This window comes from Salvia splendens, chromosome 18 (assembly GCF_004379255.2).
Source record: "Salvia splendens isolate huo1 chromosome 18, SspV2, whole genome shotgun sequence".
NCBI lineage: Eukaryota > Viridiplantae > Streptophyta > Magnoliopsida > Lamiales > Lamiaceae > Salvia > Salvia splendens.
In genome coordinates this window covers 24,578,999-24,594,254 of record NC_056049.1, presented here as the reverse complement: position 1 = coordinate 24,594,254, position 15,256 = coordinate 24,578,999, and the positions used below count along the sequence as shown (strand labels likewise).

Sequence of the window (15,256 nt, the reverse complement as noted above, 5' to 3'; positions counted from 1 at the left end):
AGAACGTTTATTGATCGAGTGAAAATTGAGCTACAAATCGAAAGGGAATCCCCTGCTAACTAACTAACTAAACAGGTATTTAAAGACTAACAATCTAACGGCTAGTTAGATCCGACGGCTGTGTTTTAATAACGGCTAGTTAGATCCGACGGCTGTGTTTTAATCTCTAAACTAAAAACTTAATCGGACGGACGGTGCCTGTGCATCTGAAGCTCGATCAAGCTTCTCATTGTGTTCTTCGTTCCATGATGATGCGGCTGAGCTATCAACTCACAAACCTCCACCTTGATGGTTCAGCCGCCTACTCCTCCATCTTACAGATATTCACAAGCTTCATACACAACTCAAGCTTGTTTTTAGGTATCGGTTTAGTCAGCATGTCCGCTGGATTTTCAACCGTGTCTACCTTGAAAACTTTCACTTCTCCCTCCTCTATCTTTTCACGGATGAAGTGCAAACGTACATCGATATGTTTACTTCTTTCATGATATACTTGATGCTTGGCTAAGCATATCGCACTGGTGTTATCACACCCAATAGTGACTGTATTCTGACTCACACCAAAGTCATTTAGGATCCCTCTAAGCCAATAGCTCTCCTTTACAGCGGCTGCAAGTGTCATGAATTCAGCCTCTGTAGTAGATAATGCAACCACCGCTTGAAGACTACTCTTCCAACTTATTGCCGAGCCATAGAGTGTGAAGATATAACCTGACTGAGATCTGCGAGTGTCTAAGTTTCCCGCATAATCAGAGTCAGTCCACCCAATAAGAGCATCATTTGTGAGCTCTCTTGCACCATCAAACATAATCCCAACATTACTAGCCCCTTTCATATACTTCATCAACCATCTCAAGGCTGACCAATGCTCCTTCCCATGATTAGACATGTATCTGGAAGTGGCTGAAACAGCTTGAGCAACATCAGGTCTCGTGCTAATCATTGCATACATGACACTTCCTATCATGCTTGCATAGGGAATTCTCATCATCTCTGCTGCTTCCTCATCAGTTTTAGGAGATTGATCCATTGAAAGCTTGTAGTGCTGAGCCATAGGAACTGATACTTCTCTCAAATTATCCAGTCCAAACTTTTTAAGCATTCTCACCACATAATCAGACTGAGTCAGCCAGATCCTTTTCTTCTCTCTGTCTCTGATCACAGTCATCCCCAATATTCTCCTTGCTGGACCCAAATCCTTCATCTCAAAAACAGAATTCAGATCATCCTTGACCTTTTGAACCTCTTTCATGCATGCTCCGGCCAAGAGCATGTCATCAACATAGAGTAATAAGAAAGCCACAGCAACTCCACCAACCTTCTTGATGTAAACACATTCATCATATTTAGAACTTACAAAACCAGCAGCAATCATGTGATCATCAAATTTTCTATGCCACTGCCTTGAAGCTTGCTTCAATCCATAAATGCTCTTCTTAAGGAGACAAACCTTCCCTTTGTTTTCTGGTTTGATAAAGCCCTCAGGCTGCTGCATGTAGATTGTTTCCTTAAGATCACCATGTAAGAACGCGGTCTTCACATCAAGTTGTTCTAATTCCCAGCCTCTTCTTGCCACAATAGCTAGCAATATCCTGATTGATGTGTGTTTTACAACCGGGCTAAAGACTTCATCAAAATCAATCCCCTGTTCTTGTGTAAAACCCCTTGCCACCAATCTAGCTTTGAACCTTATCCCTTCAATTTTTGAAGCCCCAATCTTCTTTTTGAAGATCCATTTGCAGCTTACAACTCTCCTTCCATCCGGCCTCTCCACCAACACCCAAGTCCCATTCTTTAACAAAGATTCTATCTCTTCTATCATGGCTTGCATCCACCTCTCCCATTCCTTGCTTTGCATAGCCTCATTATAGGAACTTGGCTCTGAATATTCAACCTCTTCAGCAACCAATAAAGCATAAAAGAGAAACTCAGCATCTGAGTATCTAGATGGTGGTTTGGTGGGCCTTCTGGACCTATCTCTTGTAAGTCTCCAGTTCTCCAACCTTGCTGTCTCAGGCTGTTGATCACCTTGATCCTCCTGAACTGGATCAACTACTACATCATGAGTGTCATCAGATAGCTCATCCTCCACCTGAGTTGAAGACTCCACCTCAATTGCTGAAGTAGAAACAGAAGCTGCAGAGACCTTATCAGTAGTCTTATCTTTGAATGGCATGTCATGTTCCCAGAAGATCACATCTCTACTTATCACAATCTTCCCATTACCTGGCTCTATGCACCAGAGCCTATAACCTTTCACACCTGGTTGATACCCAAGCATAACACATTTTAATGCCCGAGCCTCCAATTTTCCCTGCCTCATGTGAGCAAATGCTTTGCATCCAAAAGTCTTTAGTTCAGAATATCCACTATTACTTCCATACCATCTGAAGTCAGGTGTGTCTCCATTTAAGCTAGAAGAGGGGCACTTATTCAAGAGTTTAACCGCAGTAGAAGCTGCTTCTGCCCAGAACCTTCTTCCCAGACCAGAATGTAGGAGCATGCATCTGATCCTCTCCAGAACCGTTCTATTGAATCTTTCTGAAACCCCATTTTGTTGGGGATTCATTGGTACTGTTCGATGCCTTTTGATTCCTCTAGACTTGCAATATTCATCAAACTCATTAGATAGGTATTCAAGCCCATTGTCGGTTCTAAAACACCTCAGACTCATCCCTTTTTCTGCCTCCACCTATGAGCACCACTCCTTAAACCGGCTGAAGGCCTCAGATTTTTCTTTCAATATGTACAACCATGACTTTCTAGAATAGTCATCGATTATACTCATGTAATATTTACCTCCTCCAATCGATTTTTCTTGAGCGGGCCCCCATAAATCACTATATGCATAGTCTAGAGGCTGAGAAGATGAGTGAGTGCCTTTAGGATATGGTAACTTCTTGGCTTTCCCCAATATGCATTCCTCACATGAAATGCCTTTTTCAGCATCTGAGCATGACAGAATTCCTTTCTTGACTAATTCCCTCACACAGCCGGCTGATGGATGCCCCAGCCTGTTGTGCCACTGCATTAGACTACAAGAGGTCACAGCATTTGATTCCCCAGAATTCTTGCTGCAGATTAATGCATCCATATAGTAGAGACTGCCTCTTCTTTCTGCTTTCATCAGTGTCTTTCCATCCTTGCACACCTCCATTTTCCCATTGGCAGATGTGAAGGAACACCCTTTTCTCTCCAGAAAACCTAAAGACACTAAGTTTCTTTTTACATCAGGGATATATCTTACCCCACTCAGAACAATGGTACCCCTTATGTCCTCAATCTTCAATCTCACCGAGCCAATCCCTTGAATAGAGCACACCTGATTGTTTCCAAGAATAACAGAGCCAGTAGCTTCCCCAATTTCTTCAAACCATTCAATGTTCGGACACATGTGGAAGCTGCATCCGGAGTCCATGATCCAGGATCCCAAAACTCTGCCATCAACAACATTCAGCACCTCATTAATCTCATCATCATCCACCCCCTCTGCCGAATTAACCGCCTTGCCCTCACTTTCTTGTTTTTTCTTCCAAGCAAAGCAATCTTTCTTTATATGACCTGGTTTCTTACACCAAAAACAAGAGCGGGTTTCTTTCTGACCTGATGGATTGTTCTTGAAAGATTCTTGAGGTTTCTTGAAGAGCTGCTTTCTTCCCTTAAATTTTCTGACATTCAAGCTCTCAGCATTTGAAGTCACATCCTTCATCTCGCCCTTTTGAAGTTCTTTAGCCCTCAACGCAGTCTGAACCTCAAGTAGCGTGATGGTTCTGTCCCTACCATACAGGAAGGCATCCCGAAATTGATCATAGGAACGTGGTAGAGCATTCAGCAACAAGATAGCCTTGTCCTCGTCTCCTATCGACACATCGATATTCTCTAAATCATCTACAGCCTTGTCGAACTCCTCTAACTGCTCCAGAACCCCAGTTCCTTCCAAGAACTTGTACGAGTAGAGACGCTGCTTCAAGAACAGCCTATTCGCAAGGGACTTCGTGAGATAAAGATCTTCCAATCGAGTCATCATATTCGCTGCGGTCTTTTCTTTCGCTACTTCACGCAGCACCTTGTCACCGAGGCAAAGCACAATAGCACTATGCGCTTTGGCCTCAATTTCAGCCTTCTTGGCCTGCGCCCTCTCATCCAAGGCCGCCTCCTTCCCCTTTTCATCATCGACCACAAGCGCCGACACCAAGCCTTGTTGGATCAACATAGCTCGCATTTTCATTCTCCAGAGGGCAAAATCATTTTTCCCCGTAAACTTTTCTGCCTCAAACCTAGAGGCCATCGATCTTCGCAGGTTCGCTTCCAGAACGTGAAATCAACACCGATCCAAGAACCACTCTTCTCGCCTCCCTTCGCTTCCCACAGACGGCGCCAATTGTTGTGATTGGATCGCTGATTTGTTGACGTGAATGAATGAAGAGAATTGAGTGTGGAAGAATTGCGAAGAACGTTTATTGATCGAGTGAAAATTGAGCTACAAATCGAAAGGGAATCCCCTGCTAACTAACTAACTAAACAGGTATTTAAAGACTAACAATCTAACGGCTAGTTAGATCCGACGGCTGTGTTTTAATCTCTAAACTAAAACTTAATCGGACGGACGGTGCCTGTGCATCTGAAGCTCGATCAAGCTTCTCATTGTGTTCTTCGTTCCATGATGATGCGGCTGAGCTATCAACTCACAAGCACTAAAATCTTATTGAAATTATTGTACTAAAATCTGATCGAGTGGTGGAGCTTGAGATGAAGCTTTCCATTGCAATTTGCAGTAACAGCCCGATCAGTAAATGGATGATAGGTTTGATTTCTATTCCCTCTCAAATAGAGTAGTGAATTGTTGTTTAAGGTTAGATAATTGCTGTGTGATTGAAGAATTGGGGACTGGATAAGCTGCTGCTATTGTAGATTGTTTGATTATATTAATTTGTAGCTACAAAATGTCTTTGATGTGCAGATTGTTTTTGACATGAATAATTTTTTATTGTGAATCAGTAAGCATTGGTAATATGATGAGCACAAGTTTTGATGTTTTGAAGATAATAATTTGCTGGAAATTGAAATTCATATGAAAATTCGATCCCTTGTATGCTCGCTTTCTTCTCTATGCTGGTTATAGAACTTGATATACTCCAATCTGTTGGTTTCTTTGTGTGATCTTTGCACATACAATTCATGTCTTGATATTTTGTTGAACTTTGGTAGGCTTGATGGTTTGAAACAGAGGGATTATTACCACCTCTCTATTCCAATTTCCATCTGATGTTTTGTGTCATTCATCAAAATTCTGTACAAAAAGGGTAAAAAACTGTGTGGATGATGTTTGGTGTGATTCATGAATTTGATTTTCTACAAAAAGTATGTACAAAAAAACTAGTAACAGCCATGCAAGGAATCCTTTCCTGTCTTCATCATCCGATTAATGAGCTTCTCCCCTCTCATCCTCTGCTGCTGCAGCACCAGCACGGACGCCGTGCTCCCGAAGTCCGGCGCCGCCAGTATGTCCCCGACGACGCCAAGCTCGGGGCACTCGCTCCACTCCCCGAGGCCCAGCAGTATCTGGGACTGGTGGTTCCTCCCCACAATCAACAAGTCATAGCAGTTCTCGAGTGCCCTGAGCGACGAGGCCAGCCCCACCCCATCCTTCACCACCTGCTCCTGATACACGAAGTTCTGGTTCTCGATGTTCTGATGCCTCACCTCGTCGATCTGGCAGTTGTCGTGCTTCCGATCGCGCACCGAGTCGCACCCGTAGAGGAGGTACCGGATCACGGTCAGCGTCGCGTTGTCGTGCCCCGCGATCCGGGACCCGTAGCAGAGCGACTCAGCGTCGTCGGCCCCGCCAAGGTAGACGACTGCCACGCGGTACACGAACTGGCCGGTGAGGATGGACAGCTGTCCCGTGAGGATCCCTCTGTCGACCAGGATCCCCACGGAGCAGGGGGCGTGCTCGAGCACCTTCACGTTCATGCTCTGCACGCCCTTGTTGATGGATCCAATGGATCCATCGATCTCCCAGTGTTTATGGAAGGGGAGGATGATCACCGTTGCGCTCTCGTCGATGGCCACACACAAGATGTCGTCGTGCACCGTCTGTAACGGCGACACGACGCTGAAGGGCTGGACGGTCACGCACGTCTGGTTGTAGAGCTCGTACTGGCGGAGCGCGCTGACGATCTGGCTCGACCGCTGGTTGTTCGGGTCGAGCGAGCGCGTCGTCTGGTGCGAGACCAGCATGCCGGTGATCCGGCCCACGACCTCCTCGAGGATCACCGCCACGACCCCGACCGGGCTCATCTCGGTCGCATGGGAGGCCTCGAGGAGGTTGACCATCGTCGGGACGTTGTCCTGGTGGTGGATGCAGAGCAGGATCCGCAGCCCGGCCTCGCGCTTCGCGTGCTGGATCGTCTGCCTCTTGGTCGGCATCAGCCGCCGGGTCGGGTCATAGAGGAGCCGGACCAGCGGCGTGATCACCGCCATCACGCCGACGACGGAGATCACGCTGAGGGCGAACTCCTGGTCCGTCAGGATCCCGCCGTCGCGCCATAGATTGAACATGAGGAGCTCGGAGATGCCCCTCGCATTCAATATAAGGCCGACGACGACGGAGTCCTGCAGCCCGATGCCGCAGAATCGGGAGGCGATAACGATCGCTAGAATTTTAGTGATGCAGCAGGAAGTGATGACAAGGGCTATGATGGAAAAGCTCCTGAGATTGATCTTGAAGATGTCTGTCTTAAGGCCGCTCGTGGTCAGGAAGGTCGGGTAGAGGAACTTCCCGATGGGGAGGTCGAGCTTCGAGATCATCGGGGCGCCTAAAGGCGGCCCGTCCGGGGTGATGAAGCCGAGCACGAGCGGCCCCAGCATGAAGTGCTGCCCGATCACCTCGGTGGTCAGTCCAGCAATCAGGATAGCGGTGAAGCACATGAAGACATGGTTATGACTCAATGGCTTCCCTGCGGGGATTTTCTTCATTAGCTTGAGAATCGGAGGCCTGATTATGAGAACCATGAAGCAGACTAAGAGGAAGGCTGATCCGAACGATTGGACCGATTTCTTGACGTCGAATGTGGATTGGAGCACAGCAGCCATTGTGATGAAGAGGCACATCCCGACGAGGTCGGTGAACATGGAGGTGGCGCTGGCGATCCGGCCGAGGTCGGAGCTGGCCATCTTGAGCTCGATGAGGAGGCACGAGACGTTGGCGAACGCGGTGAGGCACTGCGCGGCGCCAAAGAAGGGGAGGGACTTGGCCAGGGATTTGTCCATGGAGACGTGGTTGGCGAGAAAGATCGTCAGCCAGAGGGAGAATACGAGCGTGACGAAGATGGCCGAGAATCCGAGCACCATGGCATGCCTCTCCGGCCTGACCATCATCCTTGTGTCGGTGCGCACTCCGATGGCGAAGAAGAAAAACATGATGCCGAACATGGCCACGGTCTCGAGCGTCAGCATGCTTCTGGCGGGGAACAGGATGGACCCCATGATGCCCTTGTGCCCGAGCACCGATGGCCCGAACAATATGCCGCCCTGCGCGGGGAAAAGCATAACTCAGTAATAATAATTCCTTACTATCTCTGGTGCTCCGGCGATGGGGCTTACGAGGATTTGCGCTACGATGGAGGACTGGCCGAGGGGGCGGAGGAAGATTTCGATGAGCAGCGAGGCGAGGGAGATGGCGGCGAGCTGGAGGAGGATGAGGGGAAGGGAGAAGTTTAATGGATTGCGGTTGATCCAGATTCCGAATGTGGCAACGTTGTCTTTGTATTGACAGACGATGTTTCTGTTTCCTTCAGCTATGTTTCCTGCTAATGTAGGATCCATGTCTCTCTTTTTTTGTTATTTTTCTTCTTTTTGGATGAGTTTTTAAACTATTTGGGGAGGTTTGGTGGCCATTTTTGTGATGGATGAAGATGGAGGAAATGGGGATGAAATGAAGAATGCATTCTTCTTCCCACACAAGAAACACACATACTCTCACACACACATTCAACACACCTTCACTTTTGATGAATGGTTGTTAAGAAAATAAGGCTATATATATCTTTTCTTTTGATGTATATGACTTACATTAACATGTAATAAACTCATTAAATTTATCTACATGATTATAGAGTGTAATATACAAGTATACTCTGTACAATTACTACGTGTGTACAAATTGAGGTTTTTCCTATAATATTTGTGGTATGATAATTGGTGTGAATATTTATTAATAAATTCTAATCTATACTCCCTTCGTCCCTGACATGTATGGACTATTTTTTTAGTCCGTTCACGAAAAGTATAAATATTCTAGTTTTGGAAACTCATTTCTATGTAAAGAGATGAAACTCATTCTCCACTTACAATACTATCAAAAAATCTTTCTATTTCTCTTTTACTTTTCCAATTATTTATTAAAACCTGTGCCGAATCAAATGTTCATAATCTTTGGGGACAGATGAAGTATAATATATGATGGCCATAAAATATCAAGTATATTGGTCAGGATTAGTCTCTTGGTTTCATACATTCAATGCATGGTACATTGGTACATATAAAAGAGTTATAGAACGAAATTAGTCTGATACTGAAACTCCACATAGAAATCAGGTCAAAAGTTAATCTGTATGTCTAAATGCAGAACAAAAGACATTGAAGATTTGGAAGAGATACTAAACAACTTCATGGCAAGGCTAATTAAAATCATATCATGGCTTTGCTGAAAATAAAAGTGTCACCTAAGTAATACCCACGACTAGCAGCAGGATGTGTTCATAAAACTAGAGCAGAACAAAACGATCTTTTACCGATGGCCGTTGCGCCGATCACTTGCCACCCAGAAGAACTCTCATCGTAGCATTCCATCTGTTGCCATCGGAAAAGTAGATGACGAGCATGAGAAATATCAACTTGACAAACCTTAAACGGGGTGTTTAATTGAGTAATACTATTGCATCTACGGAATATAATCATGTACTCATAGTTGGACGACACGGTTTTTAATTCAAAATTTGTGAAGTAAAGTAAAATAAAGAGAAAAAATGGCTATAAGTATTATTAGTGAAAAAAAATAGGAACTACCATATTAAAAGAGAAACTTACAAAAAAATAGACAGACTAAGTTTGGGATGGGTAGAGACCTTTATTTATTTATCATCAAAATTCATAAAAATATCTATAAATTGAGACCATATTTGATACTTCTACTATATACTAGACACTAAACTTCTCTCTTTTTCTAGGCATTGCAAAGTTTAACTTTTACCATTTTTAGCATTTTTGCTAAAATTTATAATTTCTTTTATTATATGTATGTCATTTTAATACTTAAAAAATATAAAACATAATAACTGTATAAAATGTCATGGCTGGGTGGTCGGATAAATCTATCAAAATAGGTGAGGTTGGGTTGTGATGAATATTGGTGACATGGAAAATAGAGAAATGAACTAATTATCGATGGGGTTGTCCTGTTGGTGTTGGTGTGATTGTTGTTAAACATAGTCTAAGCATATTCTCAATTCAATGTGCTTACCAAATCAAGAACATCATTGTCCTGAACCCCGCCGATCACGTACATTTTTCCCCCAAGGACGAATGAGCCGAAATATCCCCTTGACACTGTCATCGGTTCCCCCACCATCCACGAGCCAAATCGTGGATCAAACACCTCCATAGTCGCCACCATTTCATTACCATTGTAGCCACCTATAGCGTATCTGCAAATGAGAACGTATGATTGATGTTCCTAACTCGGGGATCCCGGAAAACACAAAATCAAAGACAGTCACTTTTGTCAAGAAGCTGCTGCGTCTTACAATTTTTCTTTGAATGCGACTAGAGAATGACACCCTCTTCTCTCGTTCATACATCCGAGGCTGGTCCATGCAGGTTGTCTAGGATCAAATCTTTCGACTGATCTGGTTTGAGTTGAAAAGACAGATACAAAAGGTCGAAGAGGAAAGGATGATTATACACAATGATTCCTAATAAGCTAGTTCGAAATATGCATAACTCTGCCTAGGAACAAGGTATTCATAGGTAGTAGATGGATGTTGTGTGAGTGAAATCTTTGTTCAAACGAGGCAACCATTTAGTCCTACTGAGCCCAAAATAAAAAAACCAATTTTTTTTCGAACGGGAATGACAATTAGAAGTTCATTTTGGTTGGTTTCAGATACCTGATGAGCCAAGGACAAATCGAGAATCCCAGTACTTGTAAGAGTTAATCATAGTGCAAGATAATGATGTATGAGTGCAAAAGATGAAAGAAGATATTAGAATTTTATCAAACCTCAGATAATCCTTTCCATCATAGCCACCAGCAACATAAACTGCACTGTTCATGGCTGTAGCAGCAGGAGCAAAACGCTACAGAGAGAAAGAACCAACATATCAAAATGCTTTAAATACAAATTTAGTGGAGCCTGCTACTTTTCACACAAAACATAACTTTCTAATTGTATTTGCGCAAAGTAACGACCTGCTTATAAGGGGATGAATGGAGTATTACTTCAGTGCTCGCATTAGACTGAACTTGCAAGACACGTCAACTCTTGTGCACACAACAATGTCATGAAAGGAATTGGCAGGTATAGATATAACAGCTATACTACGTACAACTTTGAAAATTTTAAAATAGAATTATTTCGCTAAGACTCTTAACAAACCTTTTGAAGCATGGATTGAGTGTAGATCCAACTACCAAAATTTGGATCAAACACTTCCACCTCTGAGAAACATTCAGCCCCATTTCCACCACCAATTGCAAAGATTTTATCATGCATGGATGCTCCTGCTGGACTTCCTTTTTTCATCTTTAGAGAAGGCCTCTGGACCCATTGATTACTGATTGGGTTGTATGATTCAACTACCAACAGCTAGATATATTAATTTGATTTACAACAATAAAAAAGAAAAAAAGAAAAATTAAGAGAGAGAATCAGAGTCATGGAATTCATACCTGAATCACACCATACACCATCAAGAGTGCCACCAAAAGTGTAAAGCTCGGTGTTCAACTTTGCCACTGCAGCATATGTGCGAGTAGAGCTCATCGAGCAAAGTGGTGTGACATGATCCTGATTTGGAGAATACAAACTCAAATCTGGAAGCCAAGAGAACCCATCAAAGCCCCCGACAATGAATACCGACTCCTCAGATGCGGAATAAGAGATCGAACAGCCCTCTGTACTGCAGTTATCTGGGGCACACGATAATTTATGCTCCAGCTTATGATAACTCCTCCTCAATAGATCAATTTCTAGTTTGGAAAGGACCTACACAGTTGTTAAACTATCAAGATTAAAATGAAGAAAGCATACAAACGCAAAGGCAAAACTTTTTCACCCACTTTCCTTTAAAAGTCAAACAATTTTTAAAATCCACACCGGTCCAATATGGAACATTTATTCCCGAATGAAGGGATAATACACAAAAGATGCTGAGCAAGAAGAAGAATAACCCCAATGGGACTTAAGTACCCTTCTAAGAAAAGAGATGTTTGCATGGTGGATCAGTGATAGAAATTGATATTACTAACAAGGGCGTGGAATCATTAGAATTCATACAATCCATACTCAAACATTTCCTTCGGAGTTTCTTAGCTCCACAAGGATAATTAGAATTAGTATGGCATGGCAGTCCGAGTCGTCCGACTAAGTTAACAACTTGAGCACAGCCATGATTGAAAAAGCCAAATAAGGAAATAGCATATCATAGATCCCAGATGTTTGCAGCTAGAGCATTAACTAATCATGTCAAAATGATGTGATTTGTAACATTTCAAAATAAGCACAAAATGCAGTAACTGATAAAGAGGTGCAATTTTGAACACAAACATTGCTCGAAATAAAAAAGGAAATGCAACACAGTCTAGTAGCTTAACCTAATTGAAAACCTCCATTATGCAACCTAAGTTAATTAAGCGCAACTACCATATATGCTCAGCTGGGATGAATATTAAATGAAATGTAGTCTCCTAGTCATTTATATGAGTTAATATAAGTTATATTATAGGAAATATGGAAGTTCATAAGGACATTGAGAAGAACCAAATAGCACTACAGCCCAAAAGGCGGAAAACTGCAAGAAAGAAACCATACCAACTCATGCTCCAAATGCTTAATCTTTAGACTTTGGTTCAACTGGGAGACCTTCAATCCTTCAACTTCTTGCATTAACCTCACAATGTATGCCTTACGATTTAAGAGGGGAGGGATATATGAGAATGTAAACTGGAAATATGTGTATAAACAAACATTGGAAATTTCATAACCACACATATACTGAAGTTACCTTAATGATTGCATACTGAAAATTAGAAGATGATACATCTGTTAGCACCCCTCCAGGCAATGGATTATTGTTCTTCTGAGAAGCCCTATTTGACAAGTTAGGCTGATCATGGTCTCTCTCATAACTTCCTAGGGATGCCAAAACAGATCTTACTTTTTCTTTGGTATCAATGCATACCTCTCCAGGTTCCTCAGCTAGCACATAATCCATTACTGAGAGCATCAGCTCACCCTCTCCATCTAAAGAAGTTTTATCCTCTGAAAATGGCACATCAAGCATATCACTATCTTGATCATAATATTGAGCGCATGCCATCTTATTTTCATACACTTCTTCACCATCATCAACCGCAAAAGAAATGACTTCTGAACATTCCACAACGCATGAGTCAGACATTGTATTAGTTGCATCTTGACAAACTTCACAAGGGAGTTTTGCCATTTGCTCAGACGATGATGTAATTTTCCGCTCCATATCTGATATTGGTAAATTTAAACTTGCACTGTTAGTTTCGCGAACTTTCCCATTCTTTAACAACGAAATTGAAGGTTTGAATAAATCGGCCCACTTTGTCTCTTGAGCAGAAGAGTCTGCATTCTTTTCTGAGGCAGATGAATGCATGTCCTCGTTTGGCCTCATCTCACCCATGTCGGAAAATTCTTCAGTATCATGGTTGTTCTCTTCATCTGCAATATCATCTTGACTGGAGTTGGACAAAATGTCTAACATGTTGCTGTAGGTGGTGTCTGGAGGATGAGGCCACTTTTCTAGACGAGGCAGCTTTTCTGGTATTGGTGATGATAGAAATAGTTTCATCAATCCTCTATTTTGGTCTTTGTCAAGCTCAAACCAAAAATGCTTCTCTTCATAGTAATTCTTTGCTATGATGGGCTTAATTTGTTCTTCAAGTAGAGGCCTGCACTTCCTCCGTTCACGAATATGTACCTAAAAGAGATGACTATTGTGAATACGAGTACACTTTGTCCACTAAAACGATCCAATATTGAACTAGTGAAAATTGATGAGCATGATATAAGATAGAATTAACTCTAGTTCTCCCAGAAAACCCTCCAAACGGCATGGCATATAGATAAGAAACATGGGATTGTCATCATTTTTATACCTTGTCCCTTTGTGCATGTTTTGTTTACCTGTGCAGGGTATGGTGTAAGCTCAGTTCCCTCACTAGTTATCCATGCACGTGGGTTGATATTCATCTTCCCGCATGAAACTGCTTCAAAGATACCGTGAAGCTTCCGGTCAGTATAGTTGAACAGATACAGCGTAAGGCCAGCAGTCACGTTCTTAACATACGCATAATGTGGACCTGGCAATCCTGCTCAAGAATATTTCAACAGAACATCACAACTCAGTAACTCCAGACTAGAAACATTAGCATAAAATAGAATATAACAAAAACATGGAGGCCAAGAAAGTAGCGAACCGAAAAGCCCATCTTTTAAGCATTCCACGATAGTGTGGCGCTTGCATCCAAAAATCACAGCCCCAAGTTTATCTTTCTTCAAGCCTCTCCAAGGGCGTTCAGAATTTGTCTCCAATCGAAAAGTTTCCCCTTTACTCCTCATCCCCTTCTACACTTTTATGAAAAAAATCACCATTGTTATACATAGCCACACAACTAATACTACATTAACCATACAATGCAAAAAGATGAGAAAATCCAGCTTTACGCTTGGGCGTCCAACTCAAGTCAGTCAAAAACTTACAAAGTTAAGAAGCGAAGGAGACGTTAAAGATGGGTAAAAGGCATAATCTCCCGTAACCAAAAATTTAACACACTCGAAATCATAAACAAAACGCAGAATACACTCATTGTATAATCAACACAGCAAAGAACAACACAGAGTTTTTCAGTGTGAGCACTAAAACACCAACACAAGCAGCTACTTAGCGTGTTCCTCCATGATCACACGTACTGCATGCCTATTAACAAATCAACCAAAAAATAACACAACAGTACTACTCGGAAATAAGTTCTAGAATCTTCATTCTCACGATTATCCAAAAACACACACACACGCACGCACAAAATGGGCTGAAAATAGAAATTATCACCTCGAATTTCAGGCTTACGGCGACGATCGGAGGCCTGAGCAGCACAAATCAATACCTCAGAAGGAGAAAGCTAGGGTTTGACGAAATGTAGAATGAAAGAGGAGAAATGAACTGACGTTAGAGAGAGAGCAGAAACTACGGTGAATTAGTAGTTGGTGTGCAGAGTGCTTTTTTAAATGCTGCAGAGATTTTGCGCCAAAGTTCTAAAACTGGGGCTGTGGGTACGGGCGTAAATGACTTTAATGCCCCTCGTTGGTTTCACGTGCCTGAGGAAGCACCTAGGGATATAAAAGTAAATGGGCAAAATTGCATAGAAATGGATTGTTGATTGATTTATTTCTGGCATGTATGGTATATAAAGCAGAATCTTTTCCTATCTTGGGGAAGAGACAGAAATTTTGATAATTTTGCTTTTCTCCATATAATCATATATGCTTACAACTTCCCCTAAAAATAATTCCATATTTTGATAGTACTACCAGTTTCTCATTTTGATATATCCATCAAAATTAGTCTTGTTCCTAATTAAAGATGAGTTTTTATCAATTTGTTTTCTTACAACTAATATACTTTTCCATTTTTTATGGCAGTGAATTTTTGCTGAGCCAGTTTCAGGTCCAACTTGCGTGAATCGAATCCGTTGATTGAAACAAAAATCAAACACTATCTTAATATTTAGAGATTAAATTCACTAAACTTTCATGAAACAAAGATGATTGATTATTTTAACTAGAAGAAAGGAGAGAGATATTTGCTAACCTTTAGTATTAATCATGTTTTATAATAATTTTATTAAATTTCAATACATTATCATAAATATTGGAGAGATTTCAGAAAAAAGGAAATTTGCTGATCTTTTAGAATTTGGGATTAAATTTGCTGATCTTTCGAAATA

The 15,256-nt window shown here is 42.1% G+C and overlaps 2 protein-coding genes across 5 annotated transcripts; both read right to left on the bottom strand.

Moving 5' to 3' along the window:
* Nucleotides 1-5,376: 5,376 nt before the first annotated feature.
* On the bottom strand, nucleotides 5,377-7,910 carry LOC121776984 (cation/H(+) antiporter 15-like). The gene is made up of 2 exons (XM_042174118.1): nucleotides 7,606-7,910; nucleotides 5,377-7,533 (listed from the first exon to the last, which is right to left on the bottom strand). Exons 1-2 carry the CDS (start codon nucleotides 7,825-7,827, stop codon nucleotides 5,377-5,379), a joined length of 2,379 nt encoding a protein of 792 aa, XP_042030052.1. The 5' UTR covers nucleotides 7,828-7,910.
* A 641-nt stretch (nucleotides 7,911-8,551) lies between these two features.
* Nucleotides 8,552-14,526, bottom strand: LOC121776588. Of its 4 annotated transcripts, none has more exons than XM_042173784.1 (11): nucleotides 14,362-14,526; nucleotides 13,730-13,882; nucleotides 13,437-13,621; nucleotides 12,286-13,230; nucleotides 12,093-12,185; nucleotides 10,952-11,267; nucleotides 10,659-10,858; nucleotides 10,283-10,359; nucleotides 9,807-9,908; nucleotides 9,524-9,707; nucleotides 8,552-8,853 (listed from the first exon to the last, which is right to left on the bottom strand). In XM_042173784.1, exons 2-11 carry the CDS (start codon nucleotides 13,869-13,871, stop codon nucleotides 8,761-8,763), a joined length of 2,337 nt encoding a protein of 778 aa, XP_042029718.1. In that variant the 5' UTR covers nucleotides 13,872-13,882; nucleotides 14,362-14,526; the 3' UTR covers nucleotides 8,552-8,760. The 4 variants fall into 4 exon arrangements, 2 of the variants coding, with proteins under 2 accessions (XP_042029718.1, XP_042029717.1); XM_042173783.1 differs by having other exon boundaries at nucleotides 13,730-13,877; XR_006045336.1 differs by lacking the exons at nucleotides 8,552-8,853; nucleotides 9,524-9,707 and having other exon boundaries at nucleotides 9,863-9,908; nucleotides 10,472-10,858; nucleotides 13,730-13,877.
* Between the last annotated feature and the right edge of the window lie 730 nt (nucleotides 14,527-15,256).